This window comes from Anas platyrhynchos, chromosome 5 (assembly GCF_047663525.1).
Source record: "Anas platyrhynchos isolate ZD024472 breed Pekin duck chromosome 5, IASCAAS_PekinDuck_T2T, whole genome shotgun sequence".
Classification (NCBI taxonomy): domain Eukaryota; kingdom Metazoa; phylum Chordata; class Aves; order Anseriformes; family Anatidae; genus Anas; species Anas platyrhynchos.
In genome coordinates this window covers 48798234-48823049 of record NC_092591.1, presented here as the reverse complement: position 1 = coordinate 48823049, position 24816 = coordinate 48798234, and the positions used below count along the sequence as shown (strand labels likewise).

At 39.6% G+C, this 24816-nt stretch overlaps 1 protein-coding gene across 1 annotated transcript; it reads right to left on the bottom strand.

Annotated features, from left to right (window-relative positions):
- Nucleotides 1–580: 580 nt before the first annotated feature.
- NAT10 (N-acetyltransferase 10) lies at nt 581–23542 on the bottom strand. Its single transcript, XM_027458329.3, has 28 exons — nt 23270–23542; nt 22814–22905; nt 22079–22250; nt 21635–21757; nt 20894–20955; nt 20007–20121; nt 18583–18690; nt 17653–17786; nt 17185–17278; nt 16807–16905; nt 16137–16273; nt 15497–15621; nt 14933–15083; nt 14380–14476; nt 13499–13615; nt 12507–12608; nt 12319–12393; nt 11786–11902; nt 11465–11598; nt 9523–9571; nt 8800–8893; nt 8602–8712; nt 7344–7516; nt 6701–6820; nt 5526–5624; nt 5059–5132; nt 2545–2628; nt 581–1372 (listed from the first exon to the last, which is right to left on the bottom strand). The coding sequence occupies exons 1-28, from the start codon at nt 23375–23377 to the stop codon at nt 1279–1281; spliced, it is 3060 nt and encodes a 1019-aa protein (XP_027314130.1). The 5' UTR covers nt 23378–23542; the 3' UTR covers nt 581–1278.
- Between the last annotated feature and the right edge of the window lie 1274 nt (nt 23543–24816).

The window sequence follows — 24816 nt, the reverse complement described above, 5'->3', positions numbered from 1 at the left end:
GTGTTTTAACTGAGAAAAAATTGGTTCTTCAGAGATTTACTGGAAATAGGAGCTCTGAAATCTACAAACAAATAGAAAGTGGCTATGTATCACCTGCAGGTAAGTCTTTCTTTTCCAAATCTTTATGCTGGAGCATTGAGCTAATGCACCAGGGCAGCAAGGTTTGGGGCAGGAATGGTTCTGTGTCAGAGTTTGCCATGGTTTTGATACCCCTGGATTCTGAGAGCTACCAGAACTAGAGCACTGCAGTCCCAGAAAGTCCTAACTCTAGACTCATACATTTTTACTGCCAAGTAGGAACCACCAAAGAGCAGAGCTGAAACTTACCTGCTTGACTGGCCCCTGAACTGGAAAAGCAGATCACTAGGACCAGGTGTCAGTATGATAGTGCTGATTTCCTGGCAACCTTTACACAAAGCTTTCCAACAAAGTCAAGTAGTAGGCCTAGGTGAGCAGATAGCAAGGGAGACATAACAGCCAGAGCCACTCTTACAGCACCTGTTAATCATCCTATCCTGCTTGAGAACTAGGAAATGTAAATTATTGAGCTATGGAAATGCTGAGACCTTGTAAGCAAGTGTGAATGCAAAAGAGCCTTTTATTACAGCTGCTTGAGCAGCACAGTAAGTAGGAACTATACACCACCTTCCAAAATAGAAGTGTTCATTGTATACCCTGAATTCTTGTGAGCAAAGACTACATCATTGACAACACTGTTAGAGCTCACTGAATAATCAGCTCCAAGTTAAAAAAAGTGAGCTGTTGCCCACACTGAAATCCCCTTGAGCTACAAAGGAATGGTAGTACTACTGAATCAGTAGCTGCATATATCAAGATGTACTGCAATGCTAAAATGTAGTCATATACCACAGGCTAATGCATTTCTATCGTTTGCCCACTCTTTTTTTTAATAAAGACACCAACAACTATGAAGCAACAAAGTTTACAGACTGATCTCTCCTGTCTGAATGAAAACTTTGTAGTTGCTAAGGCACCCTCATAAGATCCCAGTGTGTTGCACAGTGCCTCACTCAAGCTCTGCAATCACACTTCATAAAAAATCTCCACAGACTGTCTCCTGGCAGTATCACTGCACTTCCCTTAATACAAACATTTTTAAAGTGCCTCTAAGGCTTTTCTTTTTCCCTAGCTCTCACCCCCCTGCTCCATTCCCCACCCCCCAAAAAAAAAAGAAAGTCTTTTGATTTGAAAGGAGAATAGTACTTCTTGAGTACAGACCAGTCACTTGTTAATTCAAGTTCACTGATTGTCTTTAAGTCATTTCTTCCACTTCTGCTTTATATCTTTAGTCTTCTTAAATTTCTTCTGTTGCCTGGGTCCTCTTGCTGCTTCTAGTTTTCTTTTCTTCTCACTGGGAAACAGGAACAAAATATTTGTTTAAAATACACTTGGAAGCCTATCCAGCTGCAAAAATCTTGTTGTAAAAAGCAGAAAGGATCTATGTAGAAATGGTTGCTTCAAGGCCTCCCAGAGAAAGTGACTGAGAGAAAATATTTCCAATTTCTTGGGTCATTTAGAATGCTACAGAAAGCATGAATAAGAGTATGGCCTAGACTTCCCACTGTCTTGAGATTCTTTAACCCAATTTGAATCCCATGAGATCTTGATTTTTAGCTGCATTTTGTTGTTGCTTTTCAAGACTAAGTCTCCTAAAGGCAATTCATTTAAGGCATCTGGAAGTTAGAGTAACTAGAAAAAATACTGTCACTGACAGTTGTAAATTTAAGTACACAATTTTTTTCCTGCATTAGATTCTGACTACAGCAAACATAACAGGGCTCCAATCTTTATAAGCATTGATGAGATTCTCTCATTTCTGTAAGGCTTTTAGAAACCCTCAGCTGCCAGCATTCATGAAAAGAAGATGAATACACACAAGGTAGAAAAGAGATGCAAAAAACATTACATAATTACTTCAACCTTCAGACACCCAGGGAAGGGGCAACAAGCAAGCAGGCCAAGTCCCAATTATAAATTCCCAAGGAAGAGGTGAGGAAACACTCCATGCTGGGCCAGGTAAAAGAAATAAGATGGATGAAAAGGAAGGAACTGCAGAAAGGCACACTCGGTATTTTGCAGACTTAAATTTGAAAGAACTCTCCGTAACTGAATTCCTATTTTCTCCAATGGGAATATCATAGGCTTCCACCCAGTGCTAGCCCCCAAGGCAACAGGACAGTAATGTGAAATGAGTTTGTTCTTTAGAAGTGTCCCAAGGGAGAAATAGCACCAATTTGTGTGGCCAAGATCAAGACTTAACCATGTCAATAGAAAGAGTTGCTATAAGCAATTGAGTTATACGCAGACAAGACTATAATCTAGAGCAACAAACACACAAGCCACAGAAGCGCTCTCCATTAGAGGAATGCTCATACCCTGATTTCTCTGGAAAACTAGGAATATATTAAGGACATTACATTCATTTTTATCTGAATTAGCTCTTCAGCTTCACCCTTTTAGGAAAAAAAATGCAGTAAAGCTAGCAGGACAAGAGAGACTGTAGAGTATTTCAACTTCCCTAACCTTTTCACACTGACGATGGAAGCATTCTGTCCTGCTTTACTCAGCACCTGATTCCATTCTTCATCGTCCCCGCGGATAATATATCTAAGTGAAAAGGGTAAAGGAAAATTCAAGTAAAATTGCCAGCTCAAAGCAGGAAAAAAAGTGATTATATTGTCAGATACACAGTATACTTCAAACAAAGCTACTGCATTAGCACCCAACAAAACCAGTATTTAGAAATGCATACAAAACTAGACTGGCAAAGAGATACGACAGCTCGTCACGACTTTGTCAGCAGACTCAATCTGAACTAGGTCGATAGCAACCAACAATTGTCTTCATCCAAAGCTGGTCAATAGCAGATGAAGCTCTCTCAGGAGCTGCTATTGTAAACATCACGAAACTGTTCTATGAAAGCCTCTCATCAGAAAAGCAGAATGCTTAACAGAGTATATCTTTTATGAATGCAAAAAATAAGGCCACAAAGGTGTTAGTTTCCATAGCAGTGGCGTATACTTCTCTGCCCACTAGATTTCCTAAAACACACACTTTCACACATTACAGCTATAAGACTGACAAACACAATCAGAACTATATTCACTATATAGATTTTGTTTCTAAAAGGTTGATTGCTTTTTCTTTTTTTCCTCCCCCACAAAGGAAGAAGGATGTTTGTGGTAGTAAAGGAAGAGGCTGCAAAAAGCAACGGCTTATAACAGAAAGGTAAATTAGCAGCTGCTCTTAGCCAGCAGTAAGCTTGAATGGTAGTTTTTCTGCATCCATCCAGGAAAAACTGAAGACCTGCAGGTTTGTTTTGGAAAGAAACTAAAACAGCAACTGCTATTCAGCTAAACTCACGTGCTGTGGTTCTTGTCATTATGTTCAAGTACCCTCAAAATAACACAAATTTAACTAGGCAAAGTAGTCATGTAGCAAGACTAAGTGGTTGCTCTGTATCTCAAGTTCTTAGAGATTCAGATTAGATTCATCTTTGTTTATACAAGGCGAAACAACACTGGACAAAGACAAATCAAACAGCTCTGTCTGTTCTATTAGCTTTCTATAACCTGTATTAAAAAGTTTTCAAAACAGATTTGTGTCCCTCTTTCCTTATAGAGAAGAACATGAATCTGTTTCTGGATAAAATAAAAAAGGAGCATAGTCCAAAATCACAAACAGGTATATCATACTATCAAATCTAGTAAATAGAATTTTAATTCTTTATAAGTTCTGGTTATCTTGTTTTCCTAGTGTGATTGCCTTACAAGTCACTTCAAATCACATCCATTTTTGTTCGACCCTCAAATGAGAGGACCAAAGATTCCTTTTCTCAGATCTAACAGACAAGAGAGAAAAGAGAGAGGATCAGAGCGGCACGTGTAACTCCCATTGGCCCAGAAAGAGAGACATCTGCTGACATTTCAAGGAAGTTGCTGGTTTGGCAATTCTGTATTCTACAAACTGTCCAGCTCTACAACAGCTAAAAGCATCTGCACGCTGCAGTTAGTAAAGGAAGCTCTCTCTTGTTCTTTAATATTGGTTTTGGGGTATTTTGTGTGTGGGGTTTCTTTTTCTTATTAAAGAAGAGAATACTAACATTAGCCAGGTACTAATTTTTACTTGAGTTGAAGACAGCTGAATACAGAAAAGCTGGACAGCAGACAACAGGACCTGTGTATGCTGGTTTGAGGAAACTAATGACCATTTCTAGAAGCACAATAACTGTCAAATTATAAACAATCCAAAACCAGGCAGTTTTTTCATTACTCCAAATTACAGAACTATAGAAGTTACATGTGTAACATACATACCATACACAGTCAGGATCAAGACTGCCCTATAGATACATAGTAAGAGTTCTTGCCACAATAAGAGTAATTTGTCATTTAAATAAAAGACAAAGGAGAACACAAGTAAAATAAAGTGCTTAAGACCATATCCAAGGTACTGAGAACTGAAGTGGCATTTCCACATCTGCTGTGTGCAGTACTGCAATGATGAACCAGCCCCAACTTTAATAATTCAGTTCTATGGTTCCAAAGACAGATCTCACTGATGATCAGGTGTGGTCTTTTGCTTTTTGTTCAAAAAGGGGCATCAGTAACCTCATGCTTGGCAAAAAGTAAAATTCATGCCTATGACACACTTTTCAGGAAAATAAATTCATGTATTGAGTTAAGCGGGTGAATGACACTGAACAGGTAAGTTCTGTTACTGAATTTAACTCATACTGGAAAGAATGTTGCGAGTATGAAACAAAGGAACTGCTAGCAGAGCTGATCAAGACAATTACTGGCTATCAGGCACATAATATCTAACATTTCCATTAGAGTAGCAGCATATGCTTATCCCACATGGCTACCATTGAAGATACACACTGCTACTTCTCACTTATTGATGGTGTGAGATCATCATTTTGTGACTACAGCCTTCTGCACAAGACTCAGCAAGATGTACTAGTGCTGGTGACCCAGCATTCAAATAGATACCACAGGAAAAGTGGATTTGACACTCATACAGATGAGTTCTTACTGTGTAAGGTCCATTTCTTTTAGCTTTACCACTTCTTGCTTGTGTTTTTCTTGGAATTCCTTTGCGGCTTCTTCCTACAAAAAGGATAGCACAACAGATGCATTAAGTTCTGACTGCAACAGTAATCACGTAATACAAGCAAAACTTGTTTCCCCACTAAAGAGAAAAAACAAATACTAGATGATCCTACAAAGCTTTTTTCTGTAACTGCATTTTTAGGTAATCGATATACATATAGTTGTAATGCATAACTCCAAAATCTTTGTGGGTTCTGTGAAAATCGGTATGGCAGATTAACAAAGCACGACTAAGAATGTAACAGCAAAAGCTGGTTTTATGACTACCACACAGTGACAGAGGTGACACACAACTCTAATCCAAGAAAATTTAGATTATGAGGCTTCTACGTTCAAGGGAGTTCCATGAAGAGTGCTTATATATGTATTAAGAAGAAAGTTCATAATTACCAAATCATCATTTAAAGATTTAATTGTAGGTTCCATTACAATATCCTTTGTTGCTACCATCTGTTCCTCCACAGCCTTTTCCTGGACAGTGTTGAACAACTGAAAATGAAATAAACCAACACATGTAAGACTCAGTGTTTCTTCTACAATTGTGCTTAAAAATAAGTAATAAATGCTGGTTGTCCCCATGAAACTCTTGTAACCCTGCAAATATTTTCAGACAGTTTACTTCTGATGCATACGTTCCATCATACTAAAATAAAAAGCTCAAAGCTTCTTCCTGAAGGCAGAATTACACATAGCTTTCATTAAAAGTATAAAAATAAAAACAAAATAAAAATAATAAATAAAAATAAAAAATTAATAAATAAATAATAAAAAATAATAAAAATAAAATAAAAAATAAGAACTCAGCAACATTCTATATCAATACACTGATTTGATGAACATTTGTAGTTAAAAGCTGCATATTTATTTTTCTGTATGTAACTGTCTTCAAGATAATTAGGTAAGTGTTATGCAGAGCATAGCATCTCTTCAATGAACATCTTATGCCATACCACAGAACCTTCGCTAATATATTCTGTTCCTTGAGAACTAGAGGCAATAGACTGCACAAGTGAGTGCAAGCAGCTAGCAACTTTTATGTCTGTCTTTTTCCTTAGTAACTCATCACGCTACTCGCTTTACTGCAGATACCATGCGAAAAAACAGACCCAAAACTTTCCAGTAATTTCACTAGACTTAGGTCCACCTCTAAATGACATTAGAGAAAGTTTTTTTGTTTGGTTGATATAAAAACAAACAAACAAAAAAAAAAAAACAAGCAAACAAAGGCAGAGATGCTGTCAATGCAGTGAACCATCATAAACAAATGTCTCAAGTTCAGCTGGCATCACTAGCTGTATGTTCAGCATTTTGGTTTGGGTCATTTCAACACTTAAAAACGTAACATTAGCACTCTTATTTGGGAAAACACAATATAAATCAAAGCCATAAATACCTGCTTTTTCCACTAGGATTTTCCCCTCTTACAAACAAAGTTTACAGTCAATTTTTGTGGAGATGTTAAAGATACATAATTCCAATTCAGCTTTCTACTAGCACCAGGCTCAGTACTGGAATTATACTTTGGTCTGATACACCCAAGGCGAAGCTCATCATGATGCAATTACCTGGACTACTTTGCGGATGATTCTGTTGAAGAGGCCCATCAACTGACTGCTGGGCAGTTCTACCTCCTTTTCCAGTTGGTCCAGAGATTTATGCTGTAGGCCAATCCCTAAAAGAAGGGCCTGAGGAAATGACATTTCAGTTAGAGAGGCTTTTAGAGCAAACACATAAATAGTATCTTCTATGTCCCTGACATTTTACCAAGTCCTTGTCTACTCAGCTAATACAGGGCTCCTCTGGTACAAGCTCAAGCTTTGCTCAGATGCACTGAACACCCCTATGTTATGCTGTAGTCAGCTGGCAGCATTCCATACTTAGTGCAAATGAATACCTCTCTCCTGAGGTACAGCTCAAGAACCAAAAGATATTGAGGTGCTTTTAAGCCATAGTTCACACAATATTATAAACACACAAAGTACTTCACCGAACATGCAACAGTATGATCTCTGCAGATTTTATTCAAAGCAAGCACTAAAGTTAGAACACAAGCAGGAGAAACCATAAAGAGGACCACGGAAGTATAAATCAACTGAAGCAAAGGCTTCTTTTTAAAAATGACATGAAATGGGAAACTAATCCAAAATTAGGAGACAGCAGAAAAGTACAAAAAGAGATGAAGCATGGCTTGCTCTCAGTGATACATACCGACTGTGCAGCTGAGAGAGAGATATCACCCAACTGGTTGAGAAAAAACATCCTGGCAATGGTAGGTACCATATCCATGATGAGATGATAGTCCACCATGTTGCGAGAATACATCTCTAATCTCTTCAAGTCATATGGGATGAAAACAGATTCTAATTCAGCACGGCTGATGGCTGAATGATAAAGAGACATCACTGTCAAGACTGCTATTCCCAACTCTCCAGGATCTCATTATTTAACAAACTCCTTTTTCACATCATTGACTGAAGGCCAACTGCTATCCCTGAAGTTCACTTTCCAACACACTTCAGAATTCAACTCACTAGGTATAACACTGCTACTAGGACTGGCTTGGTTATTCCAAGTCTTTTCAGACAGAAATACAACCATATAAAGAACATTGCAACTGTCAAAACAGACCAGTTTATCAACTCAAACATGCCAGATAGACTAAAAACAGTGAGAACTGGGAATCAGTTTGCTCAGACTTTCAATGTATTACACTGGTTTTGCTGATAAAAACTTTCTTTGTAGCAGCAACCAAACCTCTTTCACCAAGACATACTAAAACCTACAAAACGCAGATTACCAAGTTCACTCAAGAGGACCACCCTCTGTTAGGCTTACTGAGAAGACATCAATTTGCTTTTAAAGAGGACTTTTAAGCCATGAGGGATTGTTAAGAGTTGCCTTATCTGGCCCTTTTTGTTACTACATATGTGTTCACCCTAGCAAGTGCTGCACTAAGCCCAAAGAACACACAGTCAACTAAAGCTTCTCTCTTAGAAAGACATATAATTTGAATTTCCAAATTTCTGATAACATTCTCCCTAAGATCCTAAATTAGCTGCTTTGCCTATTGACCTTTGATTCTCAAGGCTTCTCTTCTAACTCCATACTGAACTGAGTAGACTTCTTTATTCATTCACTAGATTTTGTTTTGTCATGCCTTTAGCTGCTACAGTCCTCTAATTTTGGAGTACTTAAATCTCCGACTGAAATTAAAAAAGCACAGGAAAAAAAAATCACCACCACCCCAAACCGCTACCTGTTTTTAATTGGCAGAAAATGTCCTGTTAGTTTTTACTCAAAAATACAAGCTTTTTTTTATTTTTTGGATGATGGAAACAAAACACTAAGAACAATTCATCACACCTCACAAGAGGCATCACACCATGCATGTGCTTGAGAACTCTGATAAATCTACACAAAGACTTTAAATTGCATTCTAAATGAGTATGTGAGCCAGGGTACTTACGGGGTTGTGACTGCTGTTTGATATTTTTGTTCTGTAGAATATTCAATGCCAGTGAAGGAGAGAATGTGCTGAACTGGTAGGAAAGCAGAGAAAGGAAGCGCCTCCTAAAATCTACAGGACAAGATCAGAAAACAAATGACTCATGTGGACCTCTAGAAAAAATATTCCAGAATATTTTTCCAGCATTAACTCAGTTACCTTTCCAGAAGGCTGTAAGCCAAGGCTCCTGTTCAGACTCCTCTTCATTCAGCATCTTCAGCATGATGCATGAATGCTCACCAGTCAGGTCATTCTAATAATGAAGATACATTTCCCATCATCTCCATGAACTGTGTATACTCTATGCTAAACTGAAGAAGGCAAGGGTCTTCTAAACCAACAACTCATATATCAACTGCTACTGATCACCACCACCAAATATAAACCTGATGAACTTCTATAATTTGGTAAATCCCAGTGCTGAGAGATTTTGGCTTCTTGAGATAACCACCACTCACCAGTGTCGCAAATCGCAGTTATAGCTCAAGAGCCAAAAAAACATAAGGAAAGTGGGAAAACAAGGGACAAATTATTCTCTCCAACAGTACTGAAACAGCTCGTGCTTTTTTTGGTAAACACCTAGGGAAAGCAATGGCAGTCAGTTCAAGGGCCAGTAGCATATTTTACCAGTAACAACGCTGAACAGATGCATCTTTGTTATAATTTTTTAGGTGCAAACTACTCAGAGGACCACATTCAAAACCCTAAAATTTGAAACCCTTAGTTAACTATTAGACCAAAGAACAAAAATGAATACAAAACAAACCCCAAATGTAGTCCTGGAATTATTTTTTCCTAAATCACATCTCACAGAAGTTAATGGAAAGATGCCCAGTGATTTCAATAGGGCTGGATTTCATTCAGAAACAGTATGCTACTTACTGGTGTTTGCCTTAGATAAACTGGCACAAATCCAGCACGTTTCCAAAACCTAGGGAAAAGGATAAGAGAAAGTACACTGATAATTATGGAGCTGTTGATTTTGTAGTAATACTTGTGGTTAAATAAAATCTATCTACTGCACAATAACAACTGTTGAAAGGTAGGCACTACCCCTGCAGCTAATAAAACTCACCACTGACAGGAAGTTCTGAGAGCAATCAAACTGACTGAGATTCTAACTTTGAGGAGTGAAACAATGATGACTGTGACAACAGAAAATAAATGAGCTTTCAAAGACTAACAGGTAAGACACAAGAACTCTTGAATTCAGCATGTTTCCAGGACCTCCTTTAAAAAAATGCAAACTGGTTTTGATCACAAACAAATACTACAGACTCCTAAAGTATACCCCGGGGAAGGTCTGAAGGATTTACAGTTTACTTCAGACTTCAATGAATGCTGACTTTCCCTGGCAAATTCCAGGTTTCTCACAATCACTGGTGGACCAGAGAGAAACCCAATCTGACCTGCAAAATCCTACTAACATCCCTTTCCATCCTCCTTTTCCTTCTTGCATCTTAGTTGTGAACTGATATTACAATTCATTTTGCCCAGGAAAAGGAGGACTAGTAATAAAAAGAACTGGTGAGACAAAATATATGGCATCCTAGACAAAAGAAAGAAGCCAAGCCCCACAGCAACTGTCACTGGCAACCCACCTCCGCAGGCCACAGGATGACTACCCATCAGCTGTGCAGGATGAGGCAGATTTTAGCAGGAAGCCCTATATGTGCATCCCAGCCTCTCCTTACCCCACTATTCTTCCTTATCTATCCCACCAAACCTAACAGACAAATAATTTTAAAAACATAGTAGTCAAACACTCCTCTGCCCCGAGAGAGATTGTTCAATTAAGATATCTGAACCATTTGCTTCATAATTTGCAGAGATTAAGACTTTTTCCACAATTCACCATCACATTTTGGCATGAATTTTGATGCATGCTTGCCATGGAACAAAACAGGCTACAGTCTGTGTCTGAAATGCCAAATTGCACACAGCTGTCTAACAGCTCTGATTGGGTCAGTCACAAACTGGCTTCCTTGGGTCTTCTGTTGGACTCAATCTCATCTTTTGTGAGATGGTCCCCTGCAAACAAGGATAAGCCAGCAAGGGAGCAAAGTTTCAGGTGATAAATGACTGCTTTGCTGTTAGGCTAGTAGCAGAAACAATTCTGCATTATTTTGAAACTGTCTCCCACTCTTAACACACTGAGAAAGTCTGAAAAACCTAGATATTTTACCGATTCTCATAATATATAAAAACAGTTACCATGTATTATAAAATTGTAAGTTCTAATACAGAACTATAATTTGAAATGGAGAGAAAAATTAAAAATTTTAATAAATGATTTTTTGCTGCATTAATTCACTTCCTCCTTGGTGAGAAAAAAAAAAGAGAAGTAGATGCAGTTGCTACTGGCAAGTGTTTACATAAGGCAGGAAACAAACAACTAACTTTGAAGTTAGCAGCAGCTCAAGTTTCTACAGGTCACAAGAAGGAGTATTTAACTTCCTACTTACTAGAGGTGGTGTTCTCTAGCCTAGAAAAACTGATCAATTAAAGCTAATTAACTCTTCAGAAGGGTCACAGAAAAAATCAAGAAGGAAATGGGTTTTCCCTCAGGAGGAGTTTGAGGAAAATTTACCCTGAAGGATGCGTTAAGCGCTTAGGTTCAGCTCTACTGCACAAGACAAGGCCTTGCAAGAGAAGAGGGCTTGGAGCTGCCCAGATTTAGAAACCAAGTGAAACATGCAGAGAGGAGAAAGTCTATGGGGTAAAATACCCACATCTGTATCTACATATCATTTACAAATTACAGATACTCTATTATTTATATAGTTATATTTTTGCACTGGGTCTAAACAGAACAAGGTCTTACTTGAGTAATCTTGGTGTTAGGCCATACGACACCCCTAGATAGTCTAGACTCTCAGCTTGTCTCTCACTTAGTTTGAGAAGTAAAGGGGGCAAGTCTTTCCTGGGCGTCACAACCTCTTCCAATAAACTAACAGTCTGAAAGAGAAAGTGGAAGTGGGTTAGTAGCATTCCTCATGGCAATTTGCAAATTAAGTCTCATATTTTGTACAAAGAATAAATACAAATATTTCATCCTTACACAGAGAAATCAATATTGAGATTTAGTGAGAAGCAGACAGCTTTAGTACAACAGAAAATAAAAGAAACATACTGAGTTACATACCTCACTGCTTACAGTTGCAATTTCTTTTGGCTTCTGAATTGTTTTTTCTTCCAAACAAGGGAATTGGCCTTCATAGTACATCTGCAGTAAATTCAAAGCTCTGCTGCCATAGCCCATCTGTGAATTATGAACAATGCTATATAAGCAAAGAGATATATCTATTTTTTAAAGCAGGACAACATTTTCCCCTTAAAATTCCATTAACAATCACCCGTTTAGAAATTACTCAGCCACCGCAAAAATGCATTTTGTTTACTACACAGGAACTCCATGGGGAAGAAAACTATAGACCTTGCTGGGTGACCAAAAGCACAACAAGAACACAGTCGGTAGCTCAAGACAGTATAATAATTCTCATTGATTATCTCTTGCACTCTGAAAATACCAAACACCAGTGTGAACATTTGGTAATCTCATAGAAAGTGTCACTGGACCTTGATTGTACACGGGGCCAAGTAGAACTTAGCTCTGCCTGTACGGCCATTCTCGTGGTACCACTGCTGACTACTTACAATAGGTTTCAAAATATTTACCCCCTGATAATCCGGATGAACTGCAATACGAACAACACGCCCACCAGAGAGGCCGCCAAAGTCCGGGTCTTGGAACTGTATAAGAGACAAGAGTCAATTTAAAGTACACGGAAGGGTGCCCTGGAAATAAGCAGTAGTGCTGAAAGACGTCTTGGGTGTGGGTGTGAGTACACAGCCAAATTATTCACCTGTTCTGAAATGGTCCAGGGAATAAGATCACCAGAAGCTTTCTTTCCTCTAGAAAGGCTGTTCATGATAGACTGGCGAGAAATCTCCCCTTCCATGCACACCTGACAGAAAAGGCAGAAGACCGTGAATGGAGACAAACTGCTTTATCCCACAGTCACTCCAATACAGCGTAAACAAAATTTATCCTCAGTTGCTGAGACCACTATGCAGTATTGACATGTCACTTGACCCCTACTCTGCAACATGATAAACAAATGTGTATGAGCCAAACAACAGGCTCTACCCCTACAAGCAGTCTCAAAAGGCACACCAGTGAGCCAGCCAGGTATATCTGGCACAGCAGGCACTACAGCATGGTGCAACAGAGGCCTGAAGAGACTAAAGCATACAATGTGCCCTAAGTGTTTTCTGTAGTCTGTCAGCAGCAAACGTAAAATCTTGTCCCGCCCAGTATTTCTCTTTAAGAGTCAAATACAGCTTTTTTTTCCTTTAAGAAATAGTCGACTTAACTAGTTGCACTGAACACAGATAATTAAGAATCCGTGTTCTTAACGAAGATAGCATTTAGTCAGATATCTAACAGTCAAGAACTGAAATATTTCTACATCTCTGAACATCTGTATCTGAGGAATTTGTATTTTTGCAGTAAGCAGAATGAACCAGTGAATCAACTCTCCTTAGCATGAAGTTGAAATGAGAGGAGAAAGTCATTTATTAAACCAATAATTCAGCTCCTCGGAAGGCTTCTCGGCACAGACTATTTTAGAGATTGGAAGGTCTATATGAAGGGATTAGCTTCACAATATACTAATAGAGCAATTAGTTTTAACAAAAGAAAAGTGGAAAAAAAAAACAACAGCCTTAATGCACTGCTGTGGCACATAAAAACACAGCCTGAAGATATCATCTACTCCTAGACAGTACACTGATGTCTCACAGTGTATCACTGCTTCGCTATTGAACAGCACACAGTTATATGACGCTCTCTCACCTGGACAACAGCAAGTACTTCTGGTAATGAGTTCTGGGTAGGTGGAACAGGAGGCAAAAGGCAAAAAAGATGATGGGCAGGTGCATCAGATAGCATCTGGAGGTCATTGGGAGAGTTCTGGAGGGTAAATACACATCAGAAAGCTTAAGTATTATTCCATGAGAAGAGATTCAAGTCCTGTATAGTATTAGTAGCTGACTTCTACACATTTCTCCATTTTTCTCAATTTATGGCTATTAAGGGACTTAGAACTAGTACAGTACTGATGGATGAAGCTCCTCACAGGACAGCTCATGGCAGTTGTACTACCAGACAACATCTGTTTTGTTCAAGTGAAATCTCTTGCTCTCCTATGTGTAGAACTGACGTTTCTACTTTTATATAGCTACCTACCTCTACTACCAGATATAAAATATTTTTTGAAGTCAGACTTTTAGTACTCATTACTTCACCATTTAATGCTTTCACCAGCCAAATTTACTAGTCACCCATGGTCTTGAAACTGAGATGAATTATTACTTTTATCGATAGTACAATGATACTACTCTTTTGGTTAATTTGAGGCTACTGAAATATTGTGAAGAGAACAGTAGTGGGTTCATCACTGATACCACTCCCAACAAACTTGCAGGATCATCTAGAATTTAGTCTCCAGGATTTCCCAAGACTAAAATATTCTAGGTATTTTTAAATCCAGCATACTCAGCTAAGGCTAAGGCAGAAATCTTCTTAGGAGAATACAGATCTGTACGTAACAAAATACAACTGAAGCTGTCCAGAAAATCTCAATTAGGCCAATGCAATTAGACTGCCCTCAACAAGCAGTGCTCCCTCCACAAAATTCCAAGCTGAACTTTTGATAGAAGTAGCATGAGCTTTACCTTGTAGTGTGAAGCCACATAGAGGGCCATCAGTCTCTGTAGAAAAACTTCTGATGCTCTGTGGTAACAAAAAAGTGTGTCTCTATTTACATAATATCTAAACACAGGGTTAAGGAAACAACTTTCCTGGGGAAAAAAAAAAAAAAAAAAGGAAAAGAGCTCCTTGCTGGTTTAGGGGTGTTATTTTCCATGCAGCCTTAGGCTACATGCTGGCTAAAACTCTTATAGTCTACAGCTCTATCTACAAGAATGACTGCATAGTGCTCGTATCTTTCACGCTCCTCATCCATAAACCAAGATTTCCTTGCATTCAATCCATTTTTAGGATTGTCTCTGCAATAAAATGCATTGGTAATGTCCTGGTAACACAAGCCACCAGTCTTACAAGGCAGTGGTAACAGTTCAGCTCCAGAAGTGTGGTCTTTAGCCAAAAGATTGTGCACTGAGGTAATCATGTCATAACCTGAGAAGCCACTACTAATCAGTTTGAAAAAGTCAAACTTCACCTGAAAGCAATGTATTTTATCAGAATACACCATTTGAGTAAGGATACAGGTCACAAGTCTCAGGCAGTGGGCAGCCAGAGATAATTCTGGTGATGTTGAGACAGTCCAAACACAGCAGATCATTCAGCCACTTTTCAACAGGGTCACCAGGGGCGTATCTGATTGACTCATGGAGGGAGACTTCGTGCAATGTACGAGCTGCAAACAGATTTCAGAGAAGAACCTCTAGTACGGGAAGTTACAGCTAGCAAAGAATCCAATAGGATCACTGTCCTATGTACAGTTCCCAAGGGATTAGAAACACACCAAATCTGAACAGAAGAGAAGACACTTGAGAAGAAACTGCTCTAACTGGAGCCTTCACAGCCTGTTTCTTCATATAACATCAGGAAGAAGGTACAGCAATCATTACTTGCATAGCTGTTATCCTCTAAATGACTTTAGATCTGAAAATCATGAGGAAAAAACTTAAAAGAGTTCCTTCATTTTCCCATACCACTACCTTCCTACAGCTGCAAAGTACATGGACACATGGGACACACACAGGGCTTGTCAGGCAGCAGCACCACGGATCAGGGTTGCACACTGCAGCCCAGAATACAATTGAGTACCTGAGGTGAGTTTAGCTGTAGCTGTAGATTTGTTCTCTGCTGTCATGGAGACTTGGGCTTGTGCACTCTGCTGCCGGAGCTGCTGAATAAGCTTCAGAGACAGTGATCGACCAGTACCCTCATATCTGAAAAGCAGAAGACAAAAGCCTGAAGCAAATAACTAAAAAAGCAATCCTGAGCCATGGGGAAGCTCCAACAGAGAACTATGCTGCTATCCAGAGCTGTGTGACATTCTGAGGCCTGTAATGGCCCCAGCCATCTCTGAGAATTACTGCCTCTTGATGCTCTTGCACATGTAGGACAAAGCAGCTTCCTCTGTCACTTTCTTATGCCCAGCATACTGGAAGTAAGGCGGCACTCTTCCCTGTCTCCTAACAGACTACAGAATGTTTATCTGCATGCTCCCTGCAGCAGAACAGTAGAGGTGTATATGCTCAGTGAACCTGCAGTGGAACCAAAAGTAAAGCACTGACTGACTCTTACTCTTGGTTATTCTGAAGAGCAGTTCCATGCGATCAGGTATCAGCATGACCTGATTATGATAGTGTGCAGTAAAAAGAGAAGCACCGTAGATACGAAACAGTCCATTAGCACTCGCATAACTGCTTTCACAGGTAGACAGCTGGTGCTCAAGCCTTACCCATTGATTGTAGAAGCCATAAAGACCAGGTAAGGGCCTAGCAGATTTTTCACCAGGGGGAGAGGAATGGCAGCAGCTTCATCAATCACAACAAGTTCAGCCTGACCCAGTTTCACAGAATCAGCAGGGTGTATGTACTGTAAGGAATGAGAGGATATCATCACTGTCAACAACAGCTCTGGGATGTAGGGAAAGGCCAGAACTGGCAGAGATGGAGCACTGAAAAGCTGTTCGTTTTCCCTGTTCTTCCTGAACAGATCAGAGAACCCATGGCAGAGGGTTCATGTTCTCTACCAAGGGCTAGGTAACACATATTGTTTTAAACATTTCCACAGACACTTTTTTGGATAGACCACAAAAATATAGGAAACCTAATCACTGGAAACATATGCTCTTCCTTCACTGTTTGTTTCACCTTCCTTTAGTTTCAAGAAGGAACACACGATAACCATGGAGGCTTTGTAACCTACAAGTTATTCACAGAAAGAACTAAAACATTTTGTGAAACTCACATGTCAAAAAGAGGGTCTGCCTTAAAGCAAAATCAATCAGTATAGTTACATATTACATAAAATTAACATGTTTTAAATGCAAACAACTACAGCAACCAATAATGCCAACAATTACAAACAAAAAGCAGAAAGGCAAGTGTGCAAACAAATCTGGTTACCTGAATGGTTTGTCTGTGCTCCTTGAACACATTCACTCTGATAACAGCCTTGTTAAACTCAGGATTTAAAGACTGAACAATCTCATAGTCTAGATGTTCCTGAAAGAAAACATTGTTAACCAGTATTAACAGGCCAAGATGTAAGAAAAACATTGTTTACCATTATCATCAAAATAAGTTTGCTACATGTGTCCTGACCTTTCAAATTACACATAAAAATTCTTGTAACAAAACCTTCAGAAGCAGGAGAACTGAGGAATTATTTACTCCTGTTAAAAACTATTTTCACATATAAAGAAACTGATTTTCCTGACTTATAATACTGTGAGCCACTTCCGGGCTCACAGTAAATATTGTAAAATGTTTTGCTCTCCTTACCTGATACTGCAGTGCATCAAAGCCTTTAAATATGAACTCAAAGAGAGTGTGAAGGTTATCAGGACTTGGAGATGTGACAAAGATGTTGGAGTAACTGCACAAAAAAAAAAACAAACAACACGAGTTTAACTCTTTTTTCTAAGAGATTTTTCATATACACAGAAAGGATAAGTATATATATATTTAATATGTGGGGTTGATTTTACTTAATTACCAAAACACAGCAGGTTCCTTTAGATACTTATTTCACTTCTGTATGAGTAATTAATTGATTTTTAAAGACTGAGGAGTTCTGATTACTATAAAACAGAAAAATGTGAGCATTTGTTTATGTAGCAGATGAAAGATGTAAGAACAACAAAAGGGAAAGACGTAGGTCTGGAAATCATAAATATATTCAAATCTGGTCATATTTTTTTTAAAACTCATGGATGCAAATGAAACTTGGAGATGGGGCACATTACTCACCCAAAAGCTACTGCTCCAGCAATAGCCAGTCCCAAAGCAGCAGATTTACCACGTCCCCTTGCTGCTGTTAATGCCACAGTGCTCCTCAGAGTCTTCTCTGAAATGGCTTCAATAAATTTAAGAACTGCTTTTGCCTGATGATCAGAAAAATGTAGAAAACAAAAAGCAGCTGTGGTTAAACTGCGTTCAGAACTGTCTTTACTTAGACCTACCACTAATGCCAGGCAGTCTTTCCTTAGAAAAGGAAGAAGGAGAAAAAGACAATATGGGAAAGCTGAACATTAAATCCCAGATAAATAATGTGAAAGAAGCAGTTATCTTAAAATTAGCAAGGTCAAAATACAGATCAACTATCAATACAGCTCAATTACTACTTTCATGACACCGACCCCATAATATATTCAGTATGACAGGAAGATGTACATGCCTAGGGAGCTACCAGAGGAGGATGAACATACCTGGGCAGTGAGAAGGCCTACTATGAAAGAGTTTTAAAGCAGTGCACAGGTCTGGGAGCCTCCACACCAACTTGCAATTTCTCAGTGGATACTCTGAAAGAAATTGCTGTAGGGCCTTGATTTGCACTAGTCAGTGATTCTCAAATGACAGCAGGAAAAGTGTCAGAGACAGGAATGAGGGCACAACAAAACCTGATATAGATTATGAGGATTATAGATGAAATGTGGACTTCTCCAGATCAGCTTCCTGTCTCCATTCTAGTCCTTCCACTGTTCTCAACTTCATAAAGAAAATCACTGATACTGTCTTTGAGCTACCCTGTCCAACTAATTTCAAGGAAGCTTTCTCCCTAAAACAACCCCCATCAATGTTCATACTCTCAGATTTGATTACTTGCAAAATGAGACAAACATCTGCACCTACACTGACTTGTCAAATGCATAGTATCTTCAGTTTAAGCACCACACCAACCTGATCCAGGGTTTTACAGCCATCCACCAAAACTCCTACAGGTTGTGTATCCTGCAAGCTCTCCTTCAGCTCTTTTAGCTCCAAGTCTTGTGGCCGGAGGCTATCTTCCTATAAACACAGTATTTAAAAGATTAATAAAGGACACCTTGGCACAATTATACCTTTGTGATGTCTTGTGATATCTTTTATCAGGCAGGGAGACATTTGAAAGAAAGACTTAAAACAAGTTGAATACTCCCTAGAGAGAAATGTTTAAATGGACAGACAGGCACTTAATACTGACTTTAATGCATTTTCAAGAGAAATACACAAGAGGTATCCTGGCTTCCCCAGGTGTGGAAGAAAAAAGGCAAGTATTTTTCAGTAGATGGTAACCGGATAATGGTAGTGCTAGGAAGAAGAGACCATGAACAAGTTTTCTAAAGAATTTAATTCATTTTTCAGTCTTCAGGGTACGCCAGAATGCTATGATCTTTGTTATACCTGTCATATGGGGTGCATACTGGAAAATTACTAGGGGGAAAAACTACTGAAGCAACAGATCAGTTTTCAACCTAATGTCAGGATTTTCAAAGCCAATAAATGAACTTGGACACAAAAGAAATCTATTTTAAGTAGAAGTTGATTCTGAATTGCCCAATTGTCACTGATTACCAAAAGCATCTGCTTACTCATCCAACAGATGAGCATTTGTGCTGCTGCCAACGTAGTTAGAATGTTAAGTGGTTGTTATTTGTTTTTTACATCAGTGTTCTGTTCAGATGTTTTTAATGTCTCTGACAGAATCAATGATGTTATTTCATTGGACACACAAATCAGTTCAAAAGCTCAAATATTTCTGTTTAAATTGCACGCCACTTTACTTTCAGCTACAATTGAAAGTCATGAAGGGATGCATTTTAACAGTGCAAGCTGTATGTCTGGCTTGTATTCAGCGAATGCCTTCTTATATCTGACATGCATAATTCAGTCTGAAACTGAAGTAAATACCACAGTTCTGAGGTACCAGGTGTCTCCTGAACTTGTAAGGGGCTTTTTCCCCCAAGTGTTTTCTCACTGTCCAGCGCCTGAAATGTGTTTTTATTTGTCTCCTCCCAGCCGTCCATCAGCTTAAAATCTCTTTAAGCTCTTCGGAAACAGCAACCACAGCAGTTAAGCTCCACCTCACGAGGCTAACCGGCAATGCAGCAAAATGAATAAACGCAGGCAAGTACAAAAAAAGGCTGAGGGAAAAAAAAAAGAGGAGGAAAGAAGACAGCTTCCCATACTTCACCCATATGAGGTATATTTTTTGCAAATCATTCTTCATCTGCTTTGCAAGACCATTATTTGATATCAATCAGGGTGAAAAGTTTCCTCTCTTTAACACTGTTCTATTCAGATCAGTTTCTCTCAAAGAAAATTAGCTGATGTAGTCTACTGACCTGTGACCGTGGTGGAACAGGCGTGATATTTGCAACATGACTGGAGATGGGCAAGATGTTCAGTTGATCATCAATCACGATGCAGTTCTTGCATGAGGCCAGAGACAGAATGAACCTGAGCAGTCAAGTAAAGGCAAATCAGTAAAAGCAGTACCAACACTGCTGCATTTTCATAGTTAATTAACCCTCTTTTCTAACCCCAAACATGGTATTTACAGCAAGAGCTGCTTAGAGCTGAGCTAAGTTCACACCACTAGCTGTGTGCCTCTTACCATAGAATCAGGATGGTCCATGCAGAACAGACATCCACCTACCAGGATACCTCCAATGAAAACCGCTTATTTCAGACAATCTCCTAAGACATCTAGAAAGTGACTCCCAGCATTTAAATGGGAGGCAGCTGTATAAAAGCTTAAGACGTGAATCTACAGCAATTGTGACACATGCAGACCGCCAAAGACTGTGGTCAGTTACGGCTGCTTCTTCATCCTTCTAGCTTCTAACACCACATAACCACCACCTGTATGCTAAAAAACAAATTTTGCATTTTTTCGATGGCTAGGGATAGATATGGCTCAGTTAAGAAGAGTTGCCTATTCAGTACATCAAAAGTGGAGAAAACACCTTTACAAGAAAGTTCTAGACTACAGAAAAGACCCCACAGTGAGCAGTTTTCTCTTTCAAGCTAACGTCAAAGGTATCTGAATCACTGGTCATGTGGAGCATACATTGCTAGAGAGCATTTCAAGAACAGGACTCAGAATACTTTAAAAATTAGGGCCCCTTTGCACATCCCTTGTAACATCATGCCAAAATTTTGTATACCATTTCTCCAACAACTTATACTGGGCACACAGCCGAGATGCTTTACACTCACAATAACATACCTTTCATTAAACCGTCCTACCACGTCCTGGTGTGCCTCTGTTCTGTATCGGGAGTGCACATCCTGAAACAAAACGAAAAAGTCAATCTGGAGAAGGAAAGGTGGTAACTGTGACATGTACAAGATTATTATTCATGGAATAATCCAACACCTCTTCCACTCTTGTGGACCACGCCCTCTCTTCCCAATTTTATTTGCTGTGAGACATCCACTTTTTCCAAATACTGGTTTAAAATGTACCTTTCCCACCAATACTTTTCACAGTGGTCTTACGTATTCTTCCAGACTTAAAAGTCAGTTCTGCCAGATACAGAACGCTTCAAACAACCTAGGCAAGAAGTCCATTGCTTTAATTCCCCTACTAGCATTGTTACTAATAAAAATTGTTCCTGCTTTAGGGGTAAGTATGCTCAGGGTGAACAGATCATATTTAGAAATATACAGGAACTGTGAAGCAGATCTTGCATAGCGTTGGGTCACAAAACATCAAAACATGTTTGTCACTTAACTTTGTTGCATGGACCAACAGTATAAATACTTTTTCAAATTATTGTGAAACAAAAGAACATAGTTACATTTGTTGGCAGAACTGCCTGACCACAAGACTGCTTCAATGATAAACGAATGAAAGCTGGAAAAATGACAGAAAGAAAACCACAGCCCATAAAGAAAGAAAAAAATAACCCCTTAAGTCGCCAGCCAAACCTGCCTACATAGAATAGACGTGTTACACAGAACATACCATGGTCATTGTATAGAGCTGCTTCAGCGAGTTCATAGACCTGAGGAGAATTACCACAATTCCACCCCCTTCTACTGTTTCAACAGTTCTAGCTAGCAGGTTTGGAGTCAAGGCTTCAAAATCCTAGGAAATACAAAAAAAAAACTTCAAAGTTGCCTAGAATTCACTAGTGCAATTAGCATCTACTTGAAGGAACAGAAAATCTAAATGCATAGTTTCTCAAAGTTTGATTCAAACTTAATATTTGCATTAACCCATTTCCCATTAAAATTCTGCCAATGAGGCTATCTCACCCTTGCAAAACTCATACAAGATACAAAAGAACATCATAATTTAAATAATAGGAGCAACAAACAGCCTTTAAACTGAAACTTTAAACCTTCCTACAGCCTTTAAACTGAAAGTAACTGATAATGGTGTTATGTCAAAAGTTTAATTCCTTACCTGAAGTACACACATGCCAAAAGTGTTACCAAGGATCTTATGAGTTTCGTTGTAATAGCAGTAGCGAATGTTTGTGGCTGCTATAAATAACTCAAAAGGATCATCATGTTTTATGTTTAAGGTTCCACTTTTAATCTTCTTCTGCAGTTGTCTCATTCTCTTCTTACGGTGGCTAGAAAACAAAATTATACGGAAATTTTCTTGGGAAGAGGTTTGCGAAGACTGCTCAAAATCCTACTTCAAAGTCTAATTGGAATTCAGAGCTCAGCTTCCAAGGATCTTGTATCATACATGCTGCATTCGTGGTATGTTCCCATGTGCCTTCAGCCCAAAGCAGTGCAAGTCACACACAAACAACAGCTGTTTTTGCAAGAAACCATTTGGTAGTAATCATGTAGTTTCATGTAACACTTCCCTTCTGACTTTGTGCCCAGACTGTAAGGATGCATGCAAATCTAAGAATTAAAATTTTAAACCCTTTTTCAAATTAAAGTAATTCCAATGCCCGATCTGTACTGACTCCTACATAGTACCTCATGCTGATGTCAACTGCATTACTGAAGCCAAATTTCAATACTGGAAAACTGAACTTCCTGTAGCTCCTTCAGGAATAATCGTGTTTCTCCTGACAACCAAATTGCTCAACCCTCACTGAGCAGACCAGCCGCAGAGCTTTTGCTTCACACAGAGCACTAATGGCACTTACTGCAGCACGAGACATGAGGAGCATCTTACCTGCTAAAGCCCAGCTCCTTCTTGTAACACCACAGGACAGAGGGTCTGGCCTTTACAGTCGCTTTAGACAACATGTGGTGAAGTATAACGACCTGCCAAAGCACAGAAACACGAAGACAGCGGGGTTTAGTGGTGGACTGCTACCGGGTACCTCCGGTCCAAGCTGTGACACCTGCAAGATGACTCACTGGGTAAGGCACGGCTTGAGAAAAACTGTACGGGTGGACAGAGCAAGCTCCTGCCAGGCAGGCAACGAGACGTCTTTCTACCTCATTAAAAAATAAAAATAAACCCAATTTGCATCTAATTGCTTTTAGGTAACATTCAAAGGCTCCTCAGGCAGACGTTTGACAACCAATTCTCCGAAATCATTTCCAGCACTTTCGCCTTTCCGCAGCCGTCGGGACCCCGACGCTCACCGCACCCCCGGCCCGCGCCATCCCCAGCGGGGCTCACCTGGTCCTTGCCGTGGTCGCCGACCACCACGAAGAGGGCCCGCTGCCGCTCGGCCACGCCGTTCTCGATCAGCACCCGCAGGCGGTTGTCCACCTTGCGGCGCTGCATGGCGGCGGCTTCCCCCCCCGCCGCCTCCCCTCAGGCGGCCGCCAACGGTCCCTAACGGTCGGCCAACGGCCGCTCCTCCAGGCGCCAACGGCCGCCGCACGCGCCGCACCTCGTGGGAGCCGCGCGGCTTCGGTCGCGCGCGCGCCGCAGCGCGGCAAAGGACCCCGGGGCTGCCCGCGCCGAGCGCCTGCGCGCGCGCCTCCCTCAGCGCCTCAGGCCTGCAGCCCTCGCCCCGCTTTTGTCCGAAATAAAAACGCAACGCACGTGAAAAGGGCAAAGCCTGGGGTGTTTTGTGCTGCCGAAGTGTAAAATCCCAATAAGTCTGAAGCAGCTCGTAGCCCTGAAGCTGTGCTGTGCAGTGAAGGCAGAGCTGGTGCCGTTTTCCACACAACGTCACAAGTTGCAAAGTGAAAATTTGTCGCTCCGAGCTGGTTCCGATCCCTGCGGGACTGCAGAAACTCCGTGTTCCTTCTCAAACTGACAGCACGGCTATCCCTGCCCTAACAGCTCGACACTGAACCCTCCCCTACCAAAGCTGAGCCAGGCTCAAATATAGATACATTTGTTCTTAGCTTTTAAGACTGCCAAAAAAAATGATTAATAAAGTTTAATAATCAAGATAACATAATAGAAAGATGTGTTTAATACCAGGGGATATATTTTGGGATATTTTAAGTTTTAAAGTATAGCAAAAGTATGACAAAACTATTGAATTAAAAATAATACAGGCTGTGAAACAGTTCCTAGTGAGGTGACCCCAGTTACTGAGACAAAACCACCCATGCAACATAAGTGGAGCAAACCAAGTCCTTAAGGTATAGGTATGAAATATTTGCTTAAAAGGACGTAAAACGTTTAAATAATTTATTTTTCAAGTGTTTACATAAGCCATGGACCAATTTGTCTTGGAGAGTTAAAGAACTGCAGACACATACAAGTATGTTTAAGGCCATCAGAAAATTTGAACCTAACAATTAACTAAAATGTAACTGTGAAAACTTACTTTATATGGTAGATGCATTACTAAAATTTATTCTAAAATTGAATAGCTTTAAAAATATATTTTTTATTTAATACACATGTAATGGATTATTAGTAAAATTTAATCTCGATCCCCAAAAAAATCAGGTGTAATCTTGATCCATTATCAGGTATTCGAGCACATTTCATACAAAGGAGAAATAGGACACCATAGTTGGAACTGAACTAGTTACATCCATCTGATTATTTTATGAACATTAAAAGGGAGGAAAGTAACCTAACTTCTAAAGTTAAAGGGATGATAATTGCAGCAAAAGCTAACTGATAAACTTCACTCAGAACAAACTACTTACAATTGTTGAGTTAGACTTCAGTTTTGCTAACACAGTTCTCTTTAACACCACTCAAATTGGCTTCAGGATGTGAATTTTGGGAGTTTACCTTCCCTCCATTAAGGC